At 42.2% G+C, this 19,626-nt stretch overlaps 1 protein-coding gene across 2 annotated transcripts in view; it reads right to left on the bottom strand.

The window, feature by feature from the left end:
• Positions 1 to 1,916, bottom strand: part of hk1 (hexokinase 1) — a 77,752-nt gene extending 75,836 nt beyond the window's left edge. Inside the window, exon 1 of one of the 2 annotated variants that reach the window (XM_072239130.1) lies at positions 1,533 to 1,909. In XM_072239130.1, the coding sequence (XP_072095231.1) occupies positions 1,533 to 1,595 (63 nt within the window). In that variant the 5' untranslated portion in view covers positions 1,596 to 1,909. Of the gene's footprint in view, positions 1 to 1,532 lie in introns of both variants that reach the window. The other variant, XM_072239131.1, reaches the window with a different exon arrangement.
• Positions 1,917 to 19,626: the final 17,710 nt, after the last annotated feature.

A 19,626-nucleotide genomic window follows, 5' to 3' on the forward strand; every position in this document is an offset into this window, starting at 1 on the left:
CAAGGATTACATTGATCTTAAGAGTAGGTTCAAAGGTCAACAGAACATCCTGAGCCGAAGGGCCTGTACTGTGATGGAATGTTCTACGTCTATGAAAGCGATTATTCACAGATTATAAAAACTGAGAAACTCCACAGCTGCAGGTGGGCTGTGCTCACAGGTCACATACATTTCTCACTGAAAACACAGCATTCTGGATGCATTAGAGGACAATAGGGAGAGGAAAGTTCAAGCAGATGAGTGGGATTTCCATAGGGACGATATATTATGCAAAAGTCTCAGAACTGTGTGAGCTTGCACCCTATACAGGAGGCACAAATAATATAGTCAATATCAGACCAACTGTTGGAGCTCCATGGACTTGTTAACAAATGTGTTTGCTTTAAAGGTCAGAGGTGGGGAATACTCTATCTCCCTCTCCAGTTTGTGAAGTGGTTTAAACTAAATATTGCAGATGATAATTAACATGGCTTTATTTTTTGAAATATTTAGTTGAACAAGGACGAAATGTGTCACAGTGACACTAAGTGTGTCATTCAAACCAAAGAGCCATACAATAGGCCTTATGGAGTACAATAGAGTTCTTCAAAAAAAATGCTGCCTAGCCTGAAGGGAGTGGCAATATGACCCAGCAAACAAACAACCGTCTTCAAGATGGTGCATAGAGGTCATCAGTTATTAAAAGGTCCAAGGCAAAGCAGAACATCAGAATTTTTTCCATTTGGTCCAGCTGATTCAGAGTAAACTATAATACTGTTTTGTGGCAATCACTCTTTTAGTTGTAGTCACTTAGCCCCTCAGCTTTCATAATTTAACTAATATAGTTAGTTAAATTAGCGTGACTTATTGCAATATCTTTCCTAGGGAGAAAAGCACAGCATTTACATTAGTTTAAACAGGGTCATTCAGATAAATTAACAAACCATTAATAATGGATTTGATACGGCTTAGCCGACTGAGCATTTCCTGTTGTCATTTTAGGGTTCCAGCATCCAAATAATTTTGTTTTGGAATTCACGGATAATGCTCGTTTCCAATGCTAACATGATATCTGGTGGGGAAGGGTTAACGCTCTTAATCCGGAATCCCACGCAAGTGGGGGGGGGGGAGGAAGGAAGGGGATTTACTAAAGAAGGAAAAGCTAGCAGAGAATTCTGCCGATTCTAAACTTCAAAATAAACGAATCCACACACACAGGCATGATCTTTGTCCACGACCACTCCGGGATTCTATAAAACACAGCATCCGCTGACATAGACAGCCCCTCTCTGTATATAGTATGAATGACACCGCCATGCTGGTTTCAAGGACACTGCAGTGAGATTAAGGAAGCCATTACAAATCCTTTCAGAATTATACTCACAGATCAGGTTACAAAAGTAACAATGCAAATTTAACAAATAGCCCCCATTTTCTTTTTATGCCTTTTCTTTTATGATTAATGGGAAATTCAAGTACAGTAGATGTCATGGGTTAAAACTCGCATGGGAGGGGACCACTGGCGCAATATCTGTGTGAACAAGGAAGCTCACCTTTTTAACTTGGTCGGCCTTCAATTCTGTGAAGAAATAGGCCAAAACTTGTGCGGCTATCATCCTGCCGGGACGCTGAGGGACTCACACGCTTTGAGGAGGACAGAGGCGGCAGCCTGTGACTCGGAGCAGGTACGGCGGCCCTCGGTGAGCACGGGGTGGTGGTGGGGGTCGCCTCTCCACAACAGCTGCCTTCTCCCCGGCACGATTCGAGATGCAGAGGCCGTTTGGGAGCGATGATGGCAACAGCCCAGAACCGATTCACTTCCTGTGTTGTAATCGGATTGTAGAGGGAGCCTTGCTGCATAAGGGAAGGAGGAGAAGTGTGGAGCTGTGAGTGGCTGCCCCCACCTTGCCGGCACAGGAAGCGACTCGGCTGCGGGGCTGACTGGTTGCGGCTGATGCATCCGCGGCACGTTCCTCACGTCCGAGCACGATGGTTGGCATCCCCAGCCCGGACCCAGACACCGCCGCCAATTTCCTCCTGGATTGTACAAATATGTAACAGAGCTGTCAATCTCGCGTCGCCGACGCATACTTTGAACCAGGAGACCCCCCCCCCCCTTCAAAAATCATTTGGCGCAATTTACCGTCCAGGGCAACGTGGGATTTATGATTTAGTGAATTCGTTTGTTTGCACCACAGCGAACCTTGCGAGATAAATGAAGTTCGGCTGCACAGTACGCGACTGGCCAATTTCGCGTTACAGACGCCACATTATAATCCGAGAACATTTTAGTGCCTAGTGCCCTCCAGTCAGACTGGAGGGGGAGGGAAAGTGTACCCAACATCACCCTCATCCTAACGACCATCTTCACGGGTGCTGTGTTAAGCCTGCTGACGGCCTGTCTGCAGTATTGCCAAAGAGGGGCCAGTATTCCGCCTGGGGGTCCACAACCCAGGGGCATAAACATTGAAATCTCCGATTTCCAGAAAACTGCGCCCCCTCTGCCCTTTCGCTCTCCTCCTGATCTACCCAGTTCTTCCTACACTCGCCCCAGCTCCCATCACCCCGTTACTGTCCCCTTCCCCCACTATTCCCACCTCCCTTGACACCATGCTCCACCTTCCCTTTCTATCAGTTCCAAAATCTGCAACCTATCACCTCCCAGCCTGTCACTATTCCCACTCACAGCTCCTCCATCTGCCATCAGCCCTCCTCAGCTGAATCTCCCAATCAATTACTTGCTCTTGTTCCACCCCTTCCCATCATCTTTTTCACACTTACATCCTCTCTGTCTCTTTCAGTCCTGAAGGATCTCAACCCAGGAAACATTGACTATCCATTTCCCTGCACAGCTGCTGCCTGACCTGCTGAGTTCCTTATGCATCTCATTTGTTGCAATGTTTCATTACATTGGACATCATCATAAGACCAAAAGACATAGGAGCAGAATTAGGCCATTCAGCCCATCGAGTCTGCTCCACTATTCCATCATGGCTGATCCCAGATCCCACTCAACCCCACACACTTGCATTCTTGCCATATCCTTTGATGTCCTGACCAATCAGGAAACTACCAACTTCCACTTTAAATATACCCACGGACTTGGTCTTCACCGCATTCTGTATCAGAGCATTCCACAGATTCACTTCCCACTTAGATAATAGTCTGCACTATTGTTCCTTTTACCAAAATACGTTATCATACATTTCCCAACACTGTATTCTATCTGCCACTTTTTTTGACCATTCTTCAAATTTGTCCAAGTCCTGCAGCAGTCGCATTGCTTCCTCAGCACCACCTATTCCTCCACCTATCTTTGTATCATCTGCAAACTTTGCCACAAAGCCATCAATTCTATTATCTAAATCATTGACAAACAATGTGAAAAGTGGTGGTCCCAAAACTGACACCTGAGGAATATCACTAGTTACTGGCAGCCAACCAGAGAAGTCTCCTCTTATTCCCACTGGCTGCCTCCAGCCTGTCAGCCATTCTACTATCCATGCCAGTATCTTTCCTGTAATGTCATAGGATTTCATCTTGTTAAGCAGCCTCATGTGTGACATCTACCAAATGCCTTCTGGAAATCCAAGTAAATGACGTTCACTGCCTCCCCTTAGCCCACCCTGCTTGTTACTTCCTCGAAGGACTCTAACAGATTTATCAGGCAAGGCTTCCCTTTTCAGAAACCATGCTGACTTTGACTTATTTTATCATTAATCTGCAAGTACCCTGAAACCTCATCCTTAATAATAGACTCCAACACTCTCCCAACCACTAAGGTTAGGCCAATTGGCCTATAGTTTCCTTTCTTTTGCCTTCCTACCTTCTGAAAGAGTGGAGTGACATTTGCAGTTTCCCAGTCCTCTGGGACCATGGCAGAATCAAGTGATTCTTGAAAGATCATGACAGATGCATCCGTTATCTCTTTAGCAACCTCTCTCAGGACTCTGGGATGTAGTCCATCCAGTCCAGGTGACTTATCCACCTTAAGACCTTTGAGTTTGCCAAGTTCTTTTTCCTTTGTAGTAGCAATGGCACTCACTCTTGCTCCCTGACTGATGCAAAGTACTCTAAGTTTATCTGCCATTTCTTTGTCCCCCATTATTACCTCACCAGCATAATTTTCCAGTAGTCCAATATTAACACTCACCTCCCTTTTACTCTTTATATAACCAAAAAAACTTTTAGTATCCTGCTTTATATTAGTGGCTAGTTTGGCTTCGTATTTAATTTTTTCCTTTCTTATAGCTTTTTTGGTTTTTTGTTGGATTTTAAAAGTTTTCCAATCATCCAACTTCCCACTCACTTTTGCTACCTTATATGGTCTTTCCTAGGCTATTATGCAATCCTTAACTTCCTTTGTCAGCCACGAATGCAATCATATTATCATCACCGCCTCCTAAGCATTCCTTTACGTTAAGTTCCCTGATAAAATCTGGGTTATTACACAACACCCAATCTAAGGTAGCCCTTCCCCTAGCAGGCTCAAGCACAAGTTACTCTAAAAAGCCATTTCGTAGGTAATCAACAAGTTCCCTCTCTTGCGATCTGACACCAACCTGATTTTCCCAATCTCCTTGCATATTGAAGTCCCCAATTACAATTGTGACATTACCCTTATAAGATGCCTTTTCCAGCTCCCTTTGCAATTTCAACCCCACATCTTGGCTGCTATTTGGAGACCTATATATGATTTCCATAATGTTTTTTTTAACCCTTGCGGTTTCTTAACTCCACCCACAAAGATTCAACATTCTCTGACCCTATGTCACCTCTATCTAAAGATGTAATTCCATCTCTTAGCAACAGAGCCACACCACCGCCTATGCTTTCCTGCCTGTCCTTTTGATACAAAGTTTATTGTTTAATGTTCTCAACTCTGGCCTTCTTTCAGCCACGAATCAGTGATGCCCACTATGTCATACCGACCAATTTCTAATTGTTCCACAAGCTTGTCCACCTTATTCCGAATGCTACATGCTTTTAAATACAGCACCTTCAGTCCTGCATTCTTCACCCTGTTGAATTTTGCCTCTGTGGTACAATCTAACTCTTTACTCTATCTGCATTTGTACCCAATCATTGGCTTGTCCTTCCTTACCATCATCTTGTCCTTCCACCCATCATCTACTTGTAAACCTGCTGGTTCAACCTCAGCTCTATCATATAGGTTCCCATCACCCTGCCATATTAGTTTAAACCACTCTCAACAGCTGTAGTAAACCTGCCTGCAAGAATATTGGTTCTTCCCATAACCTTTGACACACTTACTAATTAAGAACCTATCAACTTCAGGTTTAAATATATACCAAATGACTTGGCCTCCACAGCCACCTGTGGCAATGAATTCCACAGATTCACCACTCTCTGGCTAAAGAAATTCCTCCTCATCTCTGTTCTAAAGGGATGTCCATCTATTCTGAGGCTGAGCCTTATGGTCCTAGACTCCTCCACTATAGGAAACATCCTATCAATGTCTACTCTATCTAGGCCAGTGGTACCCAACCACTGGGCCGCAGAGCATGTGCTACCAGGCCATGAGGAAACGGTATGAGTCAGCTGCACCTTTCCTCATTCCCTGTCACACACTGTTGAACTTGAACATAGGGTTGCCAACTGTCCCGTATTAGCCGGGACATCCCGTCTACTTGGCTAAATTGGTTTGTCCCATATGGGATCGCCCTTGTCCCATATTTCTCCCGCTAAGGTAGAGCGTTCCTGTGAAACCTTTCGTGCCGAAATGGCGTGAAGCGCAGAAGCAATTACCATTAATTTATATAGGAAAGATTTTTGAGCGTTCCCAGACCCAAAAAATAACCTACCAAATCATACCAAATAACACATAAAACCGAAAATAACAGTAACATATAGTAAAAGTAAGAATGATATGATAAATACACAGCCTATATAAAGTAGAAATAATGTATGTACAGTGTAGTCGGGAAGATGAAGCCAAAACCGATTTGTGGAAAAAAAATTGGCACGTACGCGCATGTGCACGTCACGCATGCGCACACAGGTGCCCGTGCAAGGCTTCATGGTCATGGTAGTCTTTCCTGGGGTAAACACAAGTGTCCCGGGATTTGACTGCTACTTTTGTCCCTTATTTGGGAGTGAGAAAGTTGGCAATCCTAACAGTAAAAGACACGTTGAGGTGGGTTTAACCCTTCTTGAACACCCCCCCCCCCCACCCAGGTCGGCCGGTCTGCAAGAAAATTGTCAATATTAAACAGGTCCGTGGTGCAAAAAAGGTTGGGGACCCCTATCTAGGCCTTTCAATATTTAATAGGTTTCAAAGAGATACCCCATTATTCTTATAAGTTCCAGTGAGTTCAGACCCAGAGCCATTAACCGCTCTTTATATGTTAACCAAAGGTTATTCTTGTGAAATTCATCTGGCCCCTCTCCAAAGTCGACATATCCTCTCTTAGATAAGGGGCCCAAAACTGCTCATAATATTCCAAGTCTGGTCTGACCAATGTCTTATAAATCACCAGCATTACAGCATTGCTTTAATATTCTAGTCCCTTTGAAATGAATGCTAACATTGTATTTCTCTTCCTTACCGCCAACCCAACCTACAGGTTAACATTTAGGGAACCTCTGATTTCGAATTTTCTCCCTGCGCAGAAAATAGTCTATGCCTTTATTCTTTCTATCAAAGTGCAGGACCATATACTTCCCTACACTATATTCCATCTGTGGTCTGGCAGACCTCAGTACGTGTGCTTGCAACACTGTGTGTCCGACAGAGTGATCAGCAGCACTGGGGCTCCACAGGGGACTGTCTTGTCTCCCTTTCTCTTCACCATTTACACCTTGGACTTCAACTACTGCACAGAGCCTTGTCATCTTCAGAAGTTTTCTGATGACTCTGCCATAGTTGGATGCATCAGCAAGGGAGGTGAGTCTGAGTACGGGGCTACTGTAGGAAACTTTGTCACATGGTGTGAGCAGAATTATCTGCAGCTTAATGTGAAAAAGACTAAGGAGCTGGTGGTAGACCTGAGGAGAGCTAAGGTTCTGGTGACCCCGGTTTCCATCCGGGGGTCAGTGTGGACATGGTGGAGGATTACAAATACCTGGGGATGCGAGTTGACAATAAACTGGACTGGTCAAAGAACACTGAGGCTGTCTACAAGAAGGGTCAGAGCCGTCTCTATTTCCTGAGGAGACTGAGGTCCTTTAACATCTGCAGGACGATGCTGAGGATGTTCTACGAGTCTGTGGTGGCCAGTGCGATCATGCTTGCTGTTGTGTGCTGGGGCAGCAGGCTGAGGGTAGCAGACACCAACAGAATCAACAAGATCATTCGTAAGGCCAGTGATGTTGTGGGGATGGAACTGGACTCTCTCACGGTGGTGTCTGAAAAGAGGATGCTGTCCAAGTTGCATGCCATCTTGGTCAATGTCTCCCATCCACTACATAATGTACTGATTGGGCACAGGAGTACATTCAGCCAGAGACTCATTCCACCAAGATGCAACACAGAGCGTCATAGGAAGTCATTCCTGCCTGTGGCCATCAAACTTTACAACTCCTCCCTTGGAGGGTCAGACACCCTGAGCCAATAGGCTGGTCCTGGACTTATTTCCTGGCATAATTTACTTTTTACTATTTAACTATTTATGGTTTATTACTATTTATTATTTATGGTGCAACTGTAATGAAAACCAATTTCCCCTGGGATCAATAAAGTATGACTATGATTATGACTATGACTATCTGCCACTTTTTTGCCTATTCTCTTAATAAGTCCATCTGCAGACTCCCTGCTTTTTTAGCATCACCTGTCCCTCTACCTATCTTCATATCGTCCAAGAATTTGTCACAAATCCATCAGTTATGCAATCAAAATCATTGATAGATAACTTGAAAAGAAGTGGTCCCAACACTGACCCCTGTGGACCACCACTAGTCACCAGCAGCCAACTAGAAAAGGCCCCCTTAGCCTCCGGCCAGTCGGCTAATCTACCATCTTTCCTGTAATATCATGAGCTCTCATCTTGTTTAGCAGCCACACGTGTAGCACCTTGTCAAAGACTGTCTGAAAATTCAAATAAACAGCATCTGTTGACTCTCCTTTATCTATCCTGCCTGTAATTTCCTCAAATAATTCCAACCTATTTGTCAGGCAAGATTTCCCTTAATGCTGATTTTTGCCTGTTTAATTATGTGATTCCAACTACCCAAAAACCCCATCCTCAAGAAAGGACTCCAGCACCTTACCAACCAGTGAAGTTACCATTTGTAGGAAGGTCCTTTCAGTGCAACATCTTTGAACACGTGTTTCGCATTGGTCAGCAAGGCCTGTGGGAGAAAGGCACGGTGGATGTGAGGGAGGAGGCAGCCAAAGCATCTTGGCAGAAGGCCTCACCAACAATCACTTTGCTGCCATTGAGGGGGGCACTCCCTGCCAGAGCCTTCCTGCCGGATTGGGGCTCTCGCTTCCAAAGAACACTATCCCTCGGAAGGCTGCGATGAAGATGGGACAGGTGTCCTCACCTTCACGAACTGTGCTTTTGCAAAGCAGTTCCGGAGGAGGATACGAGGTTTAAGGTTCATCTCGGTCCACTGTGTAACGAGGGGTGCCCTCTGCTCTCGGATCAGAGGTGCACATTGAGTGCTGCTGGAACTCAGTAAAAGACGCTTTTTGGTCCACCGGAAACTTGTTGAACTTCCGGCATAGCAGGGATGATGGCAGCGCAACAGGGAACCTGGCCAGATAAATGGGGTATGTCTATTCATCTCAACCTGTCCAGCTGCGGAGCTCAGTCGCGATCTGTATTGCAGGAGGTACGGAGGAAGAGGCCTCAGGGCAGTGGCAAGTGGAGGGAGGAAGAGTGTTCAGAAAGACCTTTCCAGAAGCAAACTGGCTCCTGACCACGACAAGATGAGGGGAGAATGCAACAAGTGCTGATGGTGGGTGGCCGAAGCTGTTCATCCTCTGTGGACAGGTGTGTTCATGCAGGTCAGTGCTACAAGGGAACGGAAAAGAATGAGAAAAAAGGAAGCCCAGGTCAGGAGTCTGTGAGGGTAGAAGCCAGCCAATTGCCCCCATCCCTCCACCCTGACTGAGAGTGTGTTCTGTGTGTTCATCCATTGTCAATGTCGATGAGGACCTCAACAACATTATGATGGTGTTGAGATTAGCGCGCGATTTGGATTTAAGTGAGGGAGAGTTGCAAAGCGTCTGCCTCACTCTCTCTTCCCAATTCCCATCTGGACCCAGTGGCAAGACAAGAGTCGAGATGGCTGGAGATGGGACTAGGCACAGTGGATGACCTTCTGTGTCTTGTCCTGCTCTACACATTCCACAACGCTTGCAGAGACCGCCTTCTTGACCGTTGGACCTTCCATTGGTCTCGTCTGCTCAATCTGCCGGAGTCTGTCTTCACATGCTGGGATAGGCAACTCCCTATCTTACCGGGGGTATGAGACCCGTTGGCTACCCTCAACTGGTTTAGCCGGCTTGTCGAAGCCGTTGCCTGGGGTGTGGCCGCTGTCGCATGCAAACAGCTACAGGAAGCCACAGGTGAGAGCTAAGTGCCAGGTGGGGACGAAAGGTGGACTAACCACCTTGAAAAGGACGCAACATGTTCCGCCACCAGAGGTGCTACCCCTCCCTGACACCCCATACACCCCCTGACTGAGAGTAGCGCGGTGTTTGACACACAGCAGCTCCGGATATGGAACAAAGTCAGTGTCCAAAGCACCCAACTGTAGTGTAGGGGACAAAGAATAACACAGTTTCCCATTGACCCCAACTGTAGGGGACAAGGAGTAACACAGTTTCCCATTCACCCCACCTGTATAGGACAAAGAATAACAGTTTCCCATTGACCCCAACTGTAGGGGACAAGGAGTAACACTAAGTCTCATAGATTCAGTTGTGTGAGGACCAGGAGTAACACAATGTCCCATCGATCTGGGTGTGTGAGACCAGGAGTAACATGGTGTCCCATCGATCCAGGAGTACCACAGTGTCCCATCAATCCAGTTGTTTGGAGCCAGGAGTAACACTTTGTCCCATCGATCCAGCTGTGTGAGACCAGGAGTTACACAGTGTCCCATCAATCCAGGGTGTAGGGAACGAGCTGCCAGAGGAGATGGTAGAGGATGGTACAGTTACAATATTGGACAGGTAAATGGATAGGAAAAGGAACAGAGGGAAAATGAACCAAATGCAGGAAATGAGATTAGCGCAGATAGCCACTTGTCGGAGCAGACAAGTTGTGTCAAAGGCCTTTTCCTTTCTCTGTGTACAACTCTATGAGTCCTAAAGGGACAGCAAGTGGTACAGGTTGTGAGGGAGGTGGGCTGGATTACAGAGCTTGTCCCAGATGTGCCCTCATCCATACAAAGGAAAGGAGTAACAAGTCCTCAAAGAAAGAAAAATCCTCCCCCAGGCCTGACTACAAGTTGAAAAGGGGAAATCCAGATGAAGCACAGTGTCAGCCCATCGCTGATCTGGGAATCTAGTACAAACGTAGTGTCCGCACATCCCAGAACTGGGAATCTGGTATAACACAGTGTCTGTCCATTGCTGATCCAGCAATCTTGTAGAACCTTAGTGTCTGCCTATCACAGATCAAGGAATCTGGTACATCTCAGTGCACCTTGGCTCTGGGTGTCTGTGTGTATATAAACCCATTTTATATATAGATAACAGTGACAGTGTTGAGATTTAATCAAAACTTCGCATAGTTAACATTTGGAACTATTATGTCTGGTAGTTAGACATCCTGCCTCCCTGTTTCACGATGACTGCATGCAACTTGCATCTAATTAGTTCACAAACACAGACCGGAGCATCAAAGAAATCCTGTCTAGACAAACAGACACACGCCACTGACAGATAGACACCAATATGTGCACACACTACAAACAGATGCCAACTTGCACTCACACACTACAGAAAGAGACAGACACACAAACACACACACACCACAGACAAAAAGACACAAACACACACTTACATACTACAGACACAAAGACTCACACACCACAGACAGACACGGACACACATCACAGACAAAAAGACTCAAACACACACTTGCACACTTGCACACAGACAAAAAGACTCAAACAAACACTAACACTCACATACCACAGAGAGACATATACACACACAGTCAGTCAGCACAGATAGTCACAAACACACACTCAAGCACTACAGAGAGACAGACTTCTTGCCTCTGGGATTTTCAACGTGATATTTGGGAGTGTTCAAATTAGTTGGCGAGAGATGGAGATCAGAGCACCACGTCTTTAAGTAGGGGGATTGAGAGGAAGGTAGACGTCATGACCATCTATAAGGAAGAACGGACAGGGAGAAGGTAACCAACACAATGGGAAGGGAGGTTATTTTAATGCTAAGAGGATTATAGGTAAGGGAGGGGAATTTAGAGCATTGATCGGTACATGGGAGAATGATGTTGTAAACAATGCAGAGACTTGGTTGAGAGAGTGACAGCAATGGATGCTTCATGTTTCAGGGTTTAAATGTTTTAGAAAAGAGAGAGGGAGGTAGAAGGGTAGGAGAGAGTAGGGAGTTGCATGATTTATCAGGGACAATATCACAGTTGGACTCAGAGGGAACATATTAGAAGGCACATCCATTGAGTCTATACCAAGAAAGGAATCAGGAGAGCTCAGAGGGGCCATGAAAAGTCCCTGGTAAGTAGGATTAAAGTGAACTCTGAAGCACTCTATACCTAGATCACGAGCTAAACTCTTGATGTAAGATAAACTAATCAATAAGCTTCAAGACCTTGGCCTCAATATCTCAGCATCCTCGTCATATGGCTCCAGTGCCATACTTAAGTTTGCTGATGACACCACTGTTGTTGGCTGAATCAAAGTTGATGATGAATCAGCATATAGGAGGGAGATTGAAAATCTGGTTGAGTAGTGCCACAGTAACAGCCCCTCTCTCAATGTCGGAAAGACCAAGGAGCTAATTATTGAGTTCAGGAGGAGGAAACCTGAGGTCCATGAGCTCGTCCTCATCAGGGGATCAGAGGTGGAGAGAGTCAGTAACTTTAAATTCCTCGGTGTTATTATTTCAGAGGACCTGTCCTGGGTCTAGCACGTAAGTGCCATTACAAAGAAAGCATAGTAGTGCCTCTACTTCTAAAGAAGATTTAGCAAGACATCTAAAACTTTGATAAACTTCTATAAATGTGTGACGAAGAGTATATTGACTGGCTGCAGCACAATGCCTTTGAACACCAATGCCTTTGAACACCAATGCCTTTGAACAGAATATTCTGCAAAAAGTAGTGAATACGGCCCAGTCCATCACGGGTAAAGCCCTCCTCACCCTCCTCACATCCACATGGAATGCCGTCGCAGGAAAGCAGCATCCATCATCAATGACCTCCATCATCCTGGTCATCTCACTGCTGCCATCAGGAAGAGGGTACAGGAGCCTCAGAACCCATAACACCAGCTATAAACCCCTCAACCATCAGGCTCTTGAACTAGAGGGTATATCTTCACTTATCTTCACTTGCACCATCACTGAACAGTTCCCACAACCTATGGACACACTTTTGAAGACTTTTCATCTTATGTTCTCGATAGTTATTGCTTATTTATTTATTATTATTTTTTATTTTTTCTATGCTCAAGCTGATAAAACCTAAGGTATGCACAGCCAGCTCAGATCATGGAGATGTCGTGCTCTTCCATTGGTTAACCTTTTCTTCTATGGTGATAATTTCTTCATTTTTCGGGTTGTGCCTTCATTTAGGTTTAGTGGTGTATGCTTCTTATTGGAATTGCATATGCTCGTATGGAGTGCTGAATCCTGTTTTCGTTTATAACTGTTGTGTAAATTTTTTATGTCTGTTATTCTACTTCCTCCTTCTGTCCCAGGTAGTGTTAATCTAAGTACGTTCTAGTGTACATAGTGTTTTCTGAAATTTGTCATTTAATTTCTTATTTTTCTTTGTAAGTTTTCCGGGTTGGGTTCAGATCAAGATAATATACCAAAAGAATATGTTAATATGGGTATAGAGAGAGTGCTTATTGCCTTTGTTATATTTTTACTATTGTGTTCTGTTTGGCAGATTTTCTTAAGCCTTCAAGTAAATTCTGTCAAAACCTTTCCCTTTATCTCAGTATGATCTACGTTCTTCGCTTGTTGATATCTCAAATACTTTTATGTTTCATATTGATCCATCAGTTGTATTGTATCCTTCTGCTCTGTTTTAAGTTCTATTAGCTATTTGCACCTTTTTTTATGCTTAATATTCTGCACTTATCTAGTCCAAAGTTCGTATTTATATCTTTCAAAAGTAGTTCCACTATTTGAATTAATTGCTTTAGCTCTACTGATGAAGGACCATATAATTTCAAGTCATCCATGTGTAGATAGTGTGTGGAGGTATTATTCGTTTGGTTGTTTCTGATTTGATGCCCTGTTTTTGTCCGATTCAGTAAGTTAGAGAGCGGATTTCAAGCTAGACAAAACCATAGTGCATTCAGAGTCAGCCTGAAAAATGCCTTGGTTTATTTAGATAACGGTGGTTGTTCTTTTTTGGTTGTTAGTAGATAGGTTGATTATAGTACGCAAATGCTTCAGCAGATGTAGGAATTTCACAAGTATTGGGTGTAGTTTATATATGTAAAGAACTTTTATTAACTGTTATGTTTTGTAACTTCAAAACGGTAAACTAACTTGCAGGAAGACACCGGAGTCTGAAATACGGGTCTAACTTCGAGTTTACTTTAAGTGAGGTGTGCACGTATCATGATGACATATACAATTCACGTATTTATATATATAACCCATAACAAATTATTTAAACAAACAAGAATACTTAATCAAACAACATCTACACAAGATTACTAAAATATCAAATACACAACACTCCTCCCTGCTTAGATATAAACTCCAACTCGACAGAGTATGTGTCTCAACTTTTATACTGTGTAACACAATACTATATACAGACATCTACAGGATAGTACATTTTAAATTGTCCCATTCAGTCCTAAAGATTTCATAGTTGCGGAGCCTTTCTTACTCTTGTGGGATAATGTCCTTCCTACTATGGGGATCACTTTACTTGGCAAGCAAGACTTGTCGTCATGAAACAATCGCAGGTTCAGAGGCCTCCTCCATGGTGGTTGTTGGAGCTGGCACTGAGACTGCAGGAAGTAGTTCTGATAGCAGAATCCACCTTTCTTCTTCTTCCTTTTACTTCTAATTTGTGCTATTTGATCTTGGGAAGGTGCATTTAGTTCACTGGAGTATTCTCTTACTAATCCTTCTATTGCTCCCTTTACGACCTCATCTCTCCTCTTGGTTTCCATAACCATAACATCATCTGACGAATCCTCTGTTTTCATATCTCCATTGACTCCTTTCTTTTTGGCCTTCCATCCATCCTACTGAAGCCTTGGTCTTTGCATCTGCTTTTACGAGCAGTTTTTTTCTCCCACTTGAAGTTCATGCAATATCCTTAATGCATGCAGAGTCCATTCTGGTTCTTTGTACCCAGAAAAGACAAATGCTTGCAACTTTCCTGAAGCTTCTTGAACACTCTTCCAATTTAAATCCAAGCCACATTTCGCAAGAAACTGCCCAGTTAACTTATCAGAAGCTTTATCAGATATGTTGCCTTCCAAAACTGTTGTAGTCGGACTACTGAATTTTCTCTTCCATGCTTCCTCCAAGCAGCATAGTCCTTCCTTGGTCCAATATGCTTCCCAACCGGAGTCATAGAGGTTGGCACCAACACTTGTTTGTCCATCTTGAGCCACAGTTCATGGTGTTCAGCAGTAGACAGTAGTAGCATCATCCAGTACATTTCTTAATTCACTTTCAGTTTGCTTCATTGCAGGGGATGTGGCATACAAATGGTGGATGGATCTCCAATTAAGTTGGCTCAGTCAATCACTGCCCCCACAATGCAGATCCTTTGCTTTCAACCATGCTAAAGCTCAATGTTGCTTGTTGGTTGTTGTATTTCACTGTTTCAACTGCCATTCCCACAGGAGTTGTCTTTTCTCCAGTCTAAGTTCTTAGTTGGATATCTGCAGGCTTCAGTTTGATATCTTTGAAAATGCCATTCAAACTTGTTTTGTAGAATATCTGAAACAGCTGAGCTGGTGTACAATTCTCTTTTAATTAATTTGCCGTTCACTTCTGGTGTAAGCCATATTCCTTGTCTATTGTTAATTTTCACACTGTAAATCTCAAGGCTATGCAGTCAGTTGTCACTCTCATCATTATCAGATTTTTCATCAACAGCATGCAGATTAATGGCCTTTTTGAAACTGTGCCTTCACTTTTTTTCTTTGTTTCTTCTCTGTGCAGTACTTGTCTGCCTGACATGCTCTTTGTATGTGACCTACTTTGTTGAACCTTCTGCGTGTTTTGTTGTGAACTCTGCTTTTGTATAGAGTACGTGAGCCCCTGCCACAATGGTAACTCAATTTGGGAAGCTGGTTTCTGTTTAGATGCTGCAATTTTATTCACACACACTTTCATTCCTGACTGCAACTCAATTGTGTCTCTGTCTGCAGTTTCCATTGAAACAGCAATTTCAACTGCTCTTTTAAATGTCAGGTGGGCTTCTGTTAGGAGCTGTTTTTGAATGCTTTCTTTTAAGATTCCACAAACAAAGCGATCTCTCAGTGCAGTATTCAGCTGACAATGTCCAGACAATCTCTTCAAATCAGCCACGTATGCAAACACAGACTTCCCTTTTTTTTGATTCGGCTTATGAAACCTAAAGCTTTCTGCAATCAACAATGGCCTTGGTCAATATAACAACACAAACAATTTCTGCTTTTCTTCCAGGCTTGGTTTAGAATTACCGAATTTTTAATCAGTTGTTCTTCACATCCTTTCATCCTTTCATATCTTTTCTGCGCTTCTGTTAGGATATTGTGGTTATCTAAGTGAGTGGTGATTAGTTGCGAGATGCATGATGTTACGTTTTTATATATCGTTTGTAAACAAGTAATAGGATGATATTTTGATGGGTCATTTGTAATTTGTCCTTAAGGTAAGAGATATGTTTTACCTTCTATCAAAAATTCAGGCACTTTTTCAGGACTTCTAAGAAAATTGTTGATATATATTGATAGGTATAGATGAAGACAAGTACATTTTTTTTACCCAGAATTATGAATATTATCACTGCCAGTGTTTTTCCTGTTGTGAGTATTTTTATAGCTTCTTTTAGCATATCCATTGTAACTTTAAGTATTTGAAGGTCTTCAATTGTGTGTGCGTTCTTTTTCTTCCCCAATCCAGCTTGCTTCTTGATTGTGTGTCACTCTGTTTGACCAGCTATTAAACCAAAAGTTCATGATCTCTGTGTTTGTTGACAATGCTGTGCCAGGGTTGGTGACATTTTGGTGCATCAAATGTATTCAATGCCCTTTATAAACCGTTTTCATTGTTTCTGAACTGATAATTTTGTTTTCTTTGTCTGGTGTATTTCATGTACCTATTAAGTCTGGCTTTGTATGCACCAAGCTTTTATTTTAGTGTATCTATTAACTCTACAGTACTTTCGTTAGGCTGATCGTGTCTTGTATGGATCTTATATTTCCTCAGTATTTCCTTAGCTTTTCTCTTAACTTTCTTGCTCAGGTTATCCTTTTTATACTCCATTAAATGGGCTATTTCTGCTCTTAAAGTTTCAATTTTGTTTCTTAATCCCTTCTGCCATTTTGGTGTTCTCATTCCATTACTCAGTTTTGGATTTCTATTAATGAGAGCCTCTATTTTGGAGCCATTGCACTGCACTGCCATTAATGCTGCACAGTATATTATTGTGTGTAGTTCTTCAAATGTTTCAAGTTTTCCTAAATATTGTGGTAATATAATATTGTTGAGAGTATTAACAATTTTTGCTAATTTTGATGATGTCATTTCTTTTGGTCGGTAGGGCGTTCTTTTGGGTCAATGCCCATGTATTCTGTTAGTGTGATGTTAAATGTTAGGATAATTTTGTTTGTAAGTTCAGCTTCATCATAAGCATTCTGTGGAGGCTCTATATCTGTGCTGTTACTATTACCATCAGGTTGCAAAACGGTTGTTGAAGTAATTATATTTTCATCAGCACTTCTTGGGGTAGCATCTTCATTAATTTCTTGTATAGCATTGTCCTGGTCTTCTTTCCAGATCTTATGCAACTTCATGTTTTATTTGGTTTAAGATGTCTATAGGGATTAAGTTATTTTCCACATTGATCTGCTATTCATTGTACATTTACTTGCATGAAGGGATATTGTGCAATATAATGATACTTGCTTCATTTTTCTGGGTTGTGCCTTCATGTAAGTTTAGTGGTATGTACTTATCAGAATTGCATATGCATGCATAGAGTGCCGAATCCTGTTTTCGTTTGTGAAAATATATCCTTAGATTTTTTTATATGACTGTTGTGTAAATTTTTAAATATCTGTTATTCCTCTTCCTCCTTCTGTCCCAGGTGGTGTTAATCTAAGTACATTCTAGTGTACATAGTGCTTTAAAAAATTTGTTATTTCAGTTCTTATTTTTCTTTGTAAATTTTCCAGATAGGTTTGGATGAAGATGTTGTGCCAAAAGAATATGTTAATATGGGTATAGTGAAAGTGTGTACTGCCTTTGTTACATTTTTACTATTGAGCTCCGTTCGGCAGATTTTCTTAAGCCTTGAATTAAATTCTGTCAAAAGTTTTTCCTTTATCACAGTATGATCTACTTTTGTTGCTTGTTAATATCCCAAATTCTTATATTGTATGTTTCATATTCATCCATTGGTTGTATTGTATCCTGATGCTCAGCTTTCTATTCTATTAGCTCTATTGCACCTTTCTTTATGATTAATGTTCTGCACTTAGCTAGTCCAAAGTTCACGTTTATATATTTCGAAAATAGTTCTACTATTTGAATTAATTACTTCAGCTTTACTGATGAAGGAATGTATTATTTCAAATCATCCATGAATAGAAAGTGTGTCAGGGTATAATTTATTTTGTTGCTTCTGATTTGATATCCTATTTTTGTCCAATTCAGTAAATTAGAGAGCAGATTTAAAGCTAGGCAAACCATTGTGGGCTTAGAGAGTCACTCTGAAAAATGCCTTGGTTTATTTAGATAACAGTGGTTGTTCTCTTTTGGTTGTAAATAGATAGGTTGATTATAGTGCTTCATTAGATATTTTGGAATTAAACAAGTATTGGGCGTAGTTTATTTATATTAAGAACTTCTATTAATTATGAGTGTGGGGCAGGATTAAATATTATTTTTCCTTTTATATTTGCACAGTTGGTTATGTCTTACACATTAGTTTTCTGTTCATCCCTTTGGGTGTCGTCTTTCATTGATTCTGTTGTGTTTCTTGGATTTACTGCATATGCCCGCAAGAAAATGAGTCTCAGGGTTATATATGATAAATAGATACTTTACTGATCCCAGAGGAATCTACAGTGTCACAGTAGCATTACAAGTGCACACATATATAAATATTAGAAGAGAAGTAAGAAAGAATAAAAAAAGAAGTTAGCTCAGACAGTCTGACAGGAGGGGGATCATCACTTCCCCGGCTACAGATTGACTCATTATAGAGCCTAATGGCCAAGGGTAAGAATGACCTCATATAGCACTCTTTGGAGCAGCGCAGTACTTTAATAATAAACTTACTTTGAACTTTAAGAGCACCGACATCAAGGAGGAGGTTAGAACGACTCAAGGATAAAGAAGAGTACTTGTGCGTGAATACAGAAGATGTGGGTGTTTATAAATAAATACTTTGCATTGACATTTACCAAGGGGAGGAAGTGGAGGATAGTGAGATCAGTGGGGAGTGTATTAATATTTTAGGGCATTTTGAGATTAAGGCGGAAGTAGTATCGGGTGTCTTGAAGGTGGATAATTTAGGGTGGCACATAGTTGTTAGCACAACATATTACAGAACCAGTGACCTGGGTTCAACTCCTGCTGCTGCCTGTAAAGAGTTTACATGTTCTCCCCATGACTGTGTGGGTTTCCTCCCAAATCCCAATCTCGTATGGGATAGTAGGTTGATTGGGTGTTGATGGGATATATCCCAGACTGTTGAGAGAGTCAAGAGAAGAGATTGCTGGGACCTTGACCCGGTATTTTTTTCCGGGTTTAAAATGTCTAGTACAGAGGACATATATTTAGGGTGAGAGTGGTTTGGTTCGAAGGAGATGTGCTGGGTAAGCTCATTTGCACAGAGGGTGGTGGTTATCTGGATTGTGTTGCAGAGGGTGGTGGTGGAGGCAAATATTAGAAAAGCACAGAAATATGCAGAGAATGGACAAATATAGACTTCAGTAGGCAGATGGGATTAGTTGAGCAGTCTTTTAATTACTAAATTAGTTCAGCAAAATATTGTGTGCCAAAGGGCCTGGGCCTGTGTTGTACTGCTCTATGTTTTATGTTAATTAGGAGTCATTAGAACATTTATTTTTAACAGTTGGTAATAAACCAATGGAAATAATGTTAAAGTCAAAAACTGTTTAAGCAAGAAAAAGTAGTTTTTGGGTATGTCTTTACCTCCAAAACTGATTGCAACTCTTCAAAGTTCAAAGTACGTTTATTATCAAAGTACATATATGTCACCATATACAACCCTGAGATTTATTTTCTTGTGGAAGTCCACA

Source organism: Mobula birostris, chromosome 21 (genome assembly GCF_030028105.1).
Source record: "Mobula birostris isolate sMobBir1 chromosome 21, sMobBir1.hap1, whole genome shotgun sequence".
In the NCBI taxonomy this organism is placed as follows: domain Eukaryota; kingdom Metazoa; phylum Chordata; class Chondrichthyes; order Myliobatiformes; family Myliobatidae; genus Mobula; species Mobula birostris.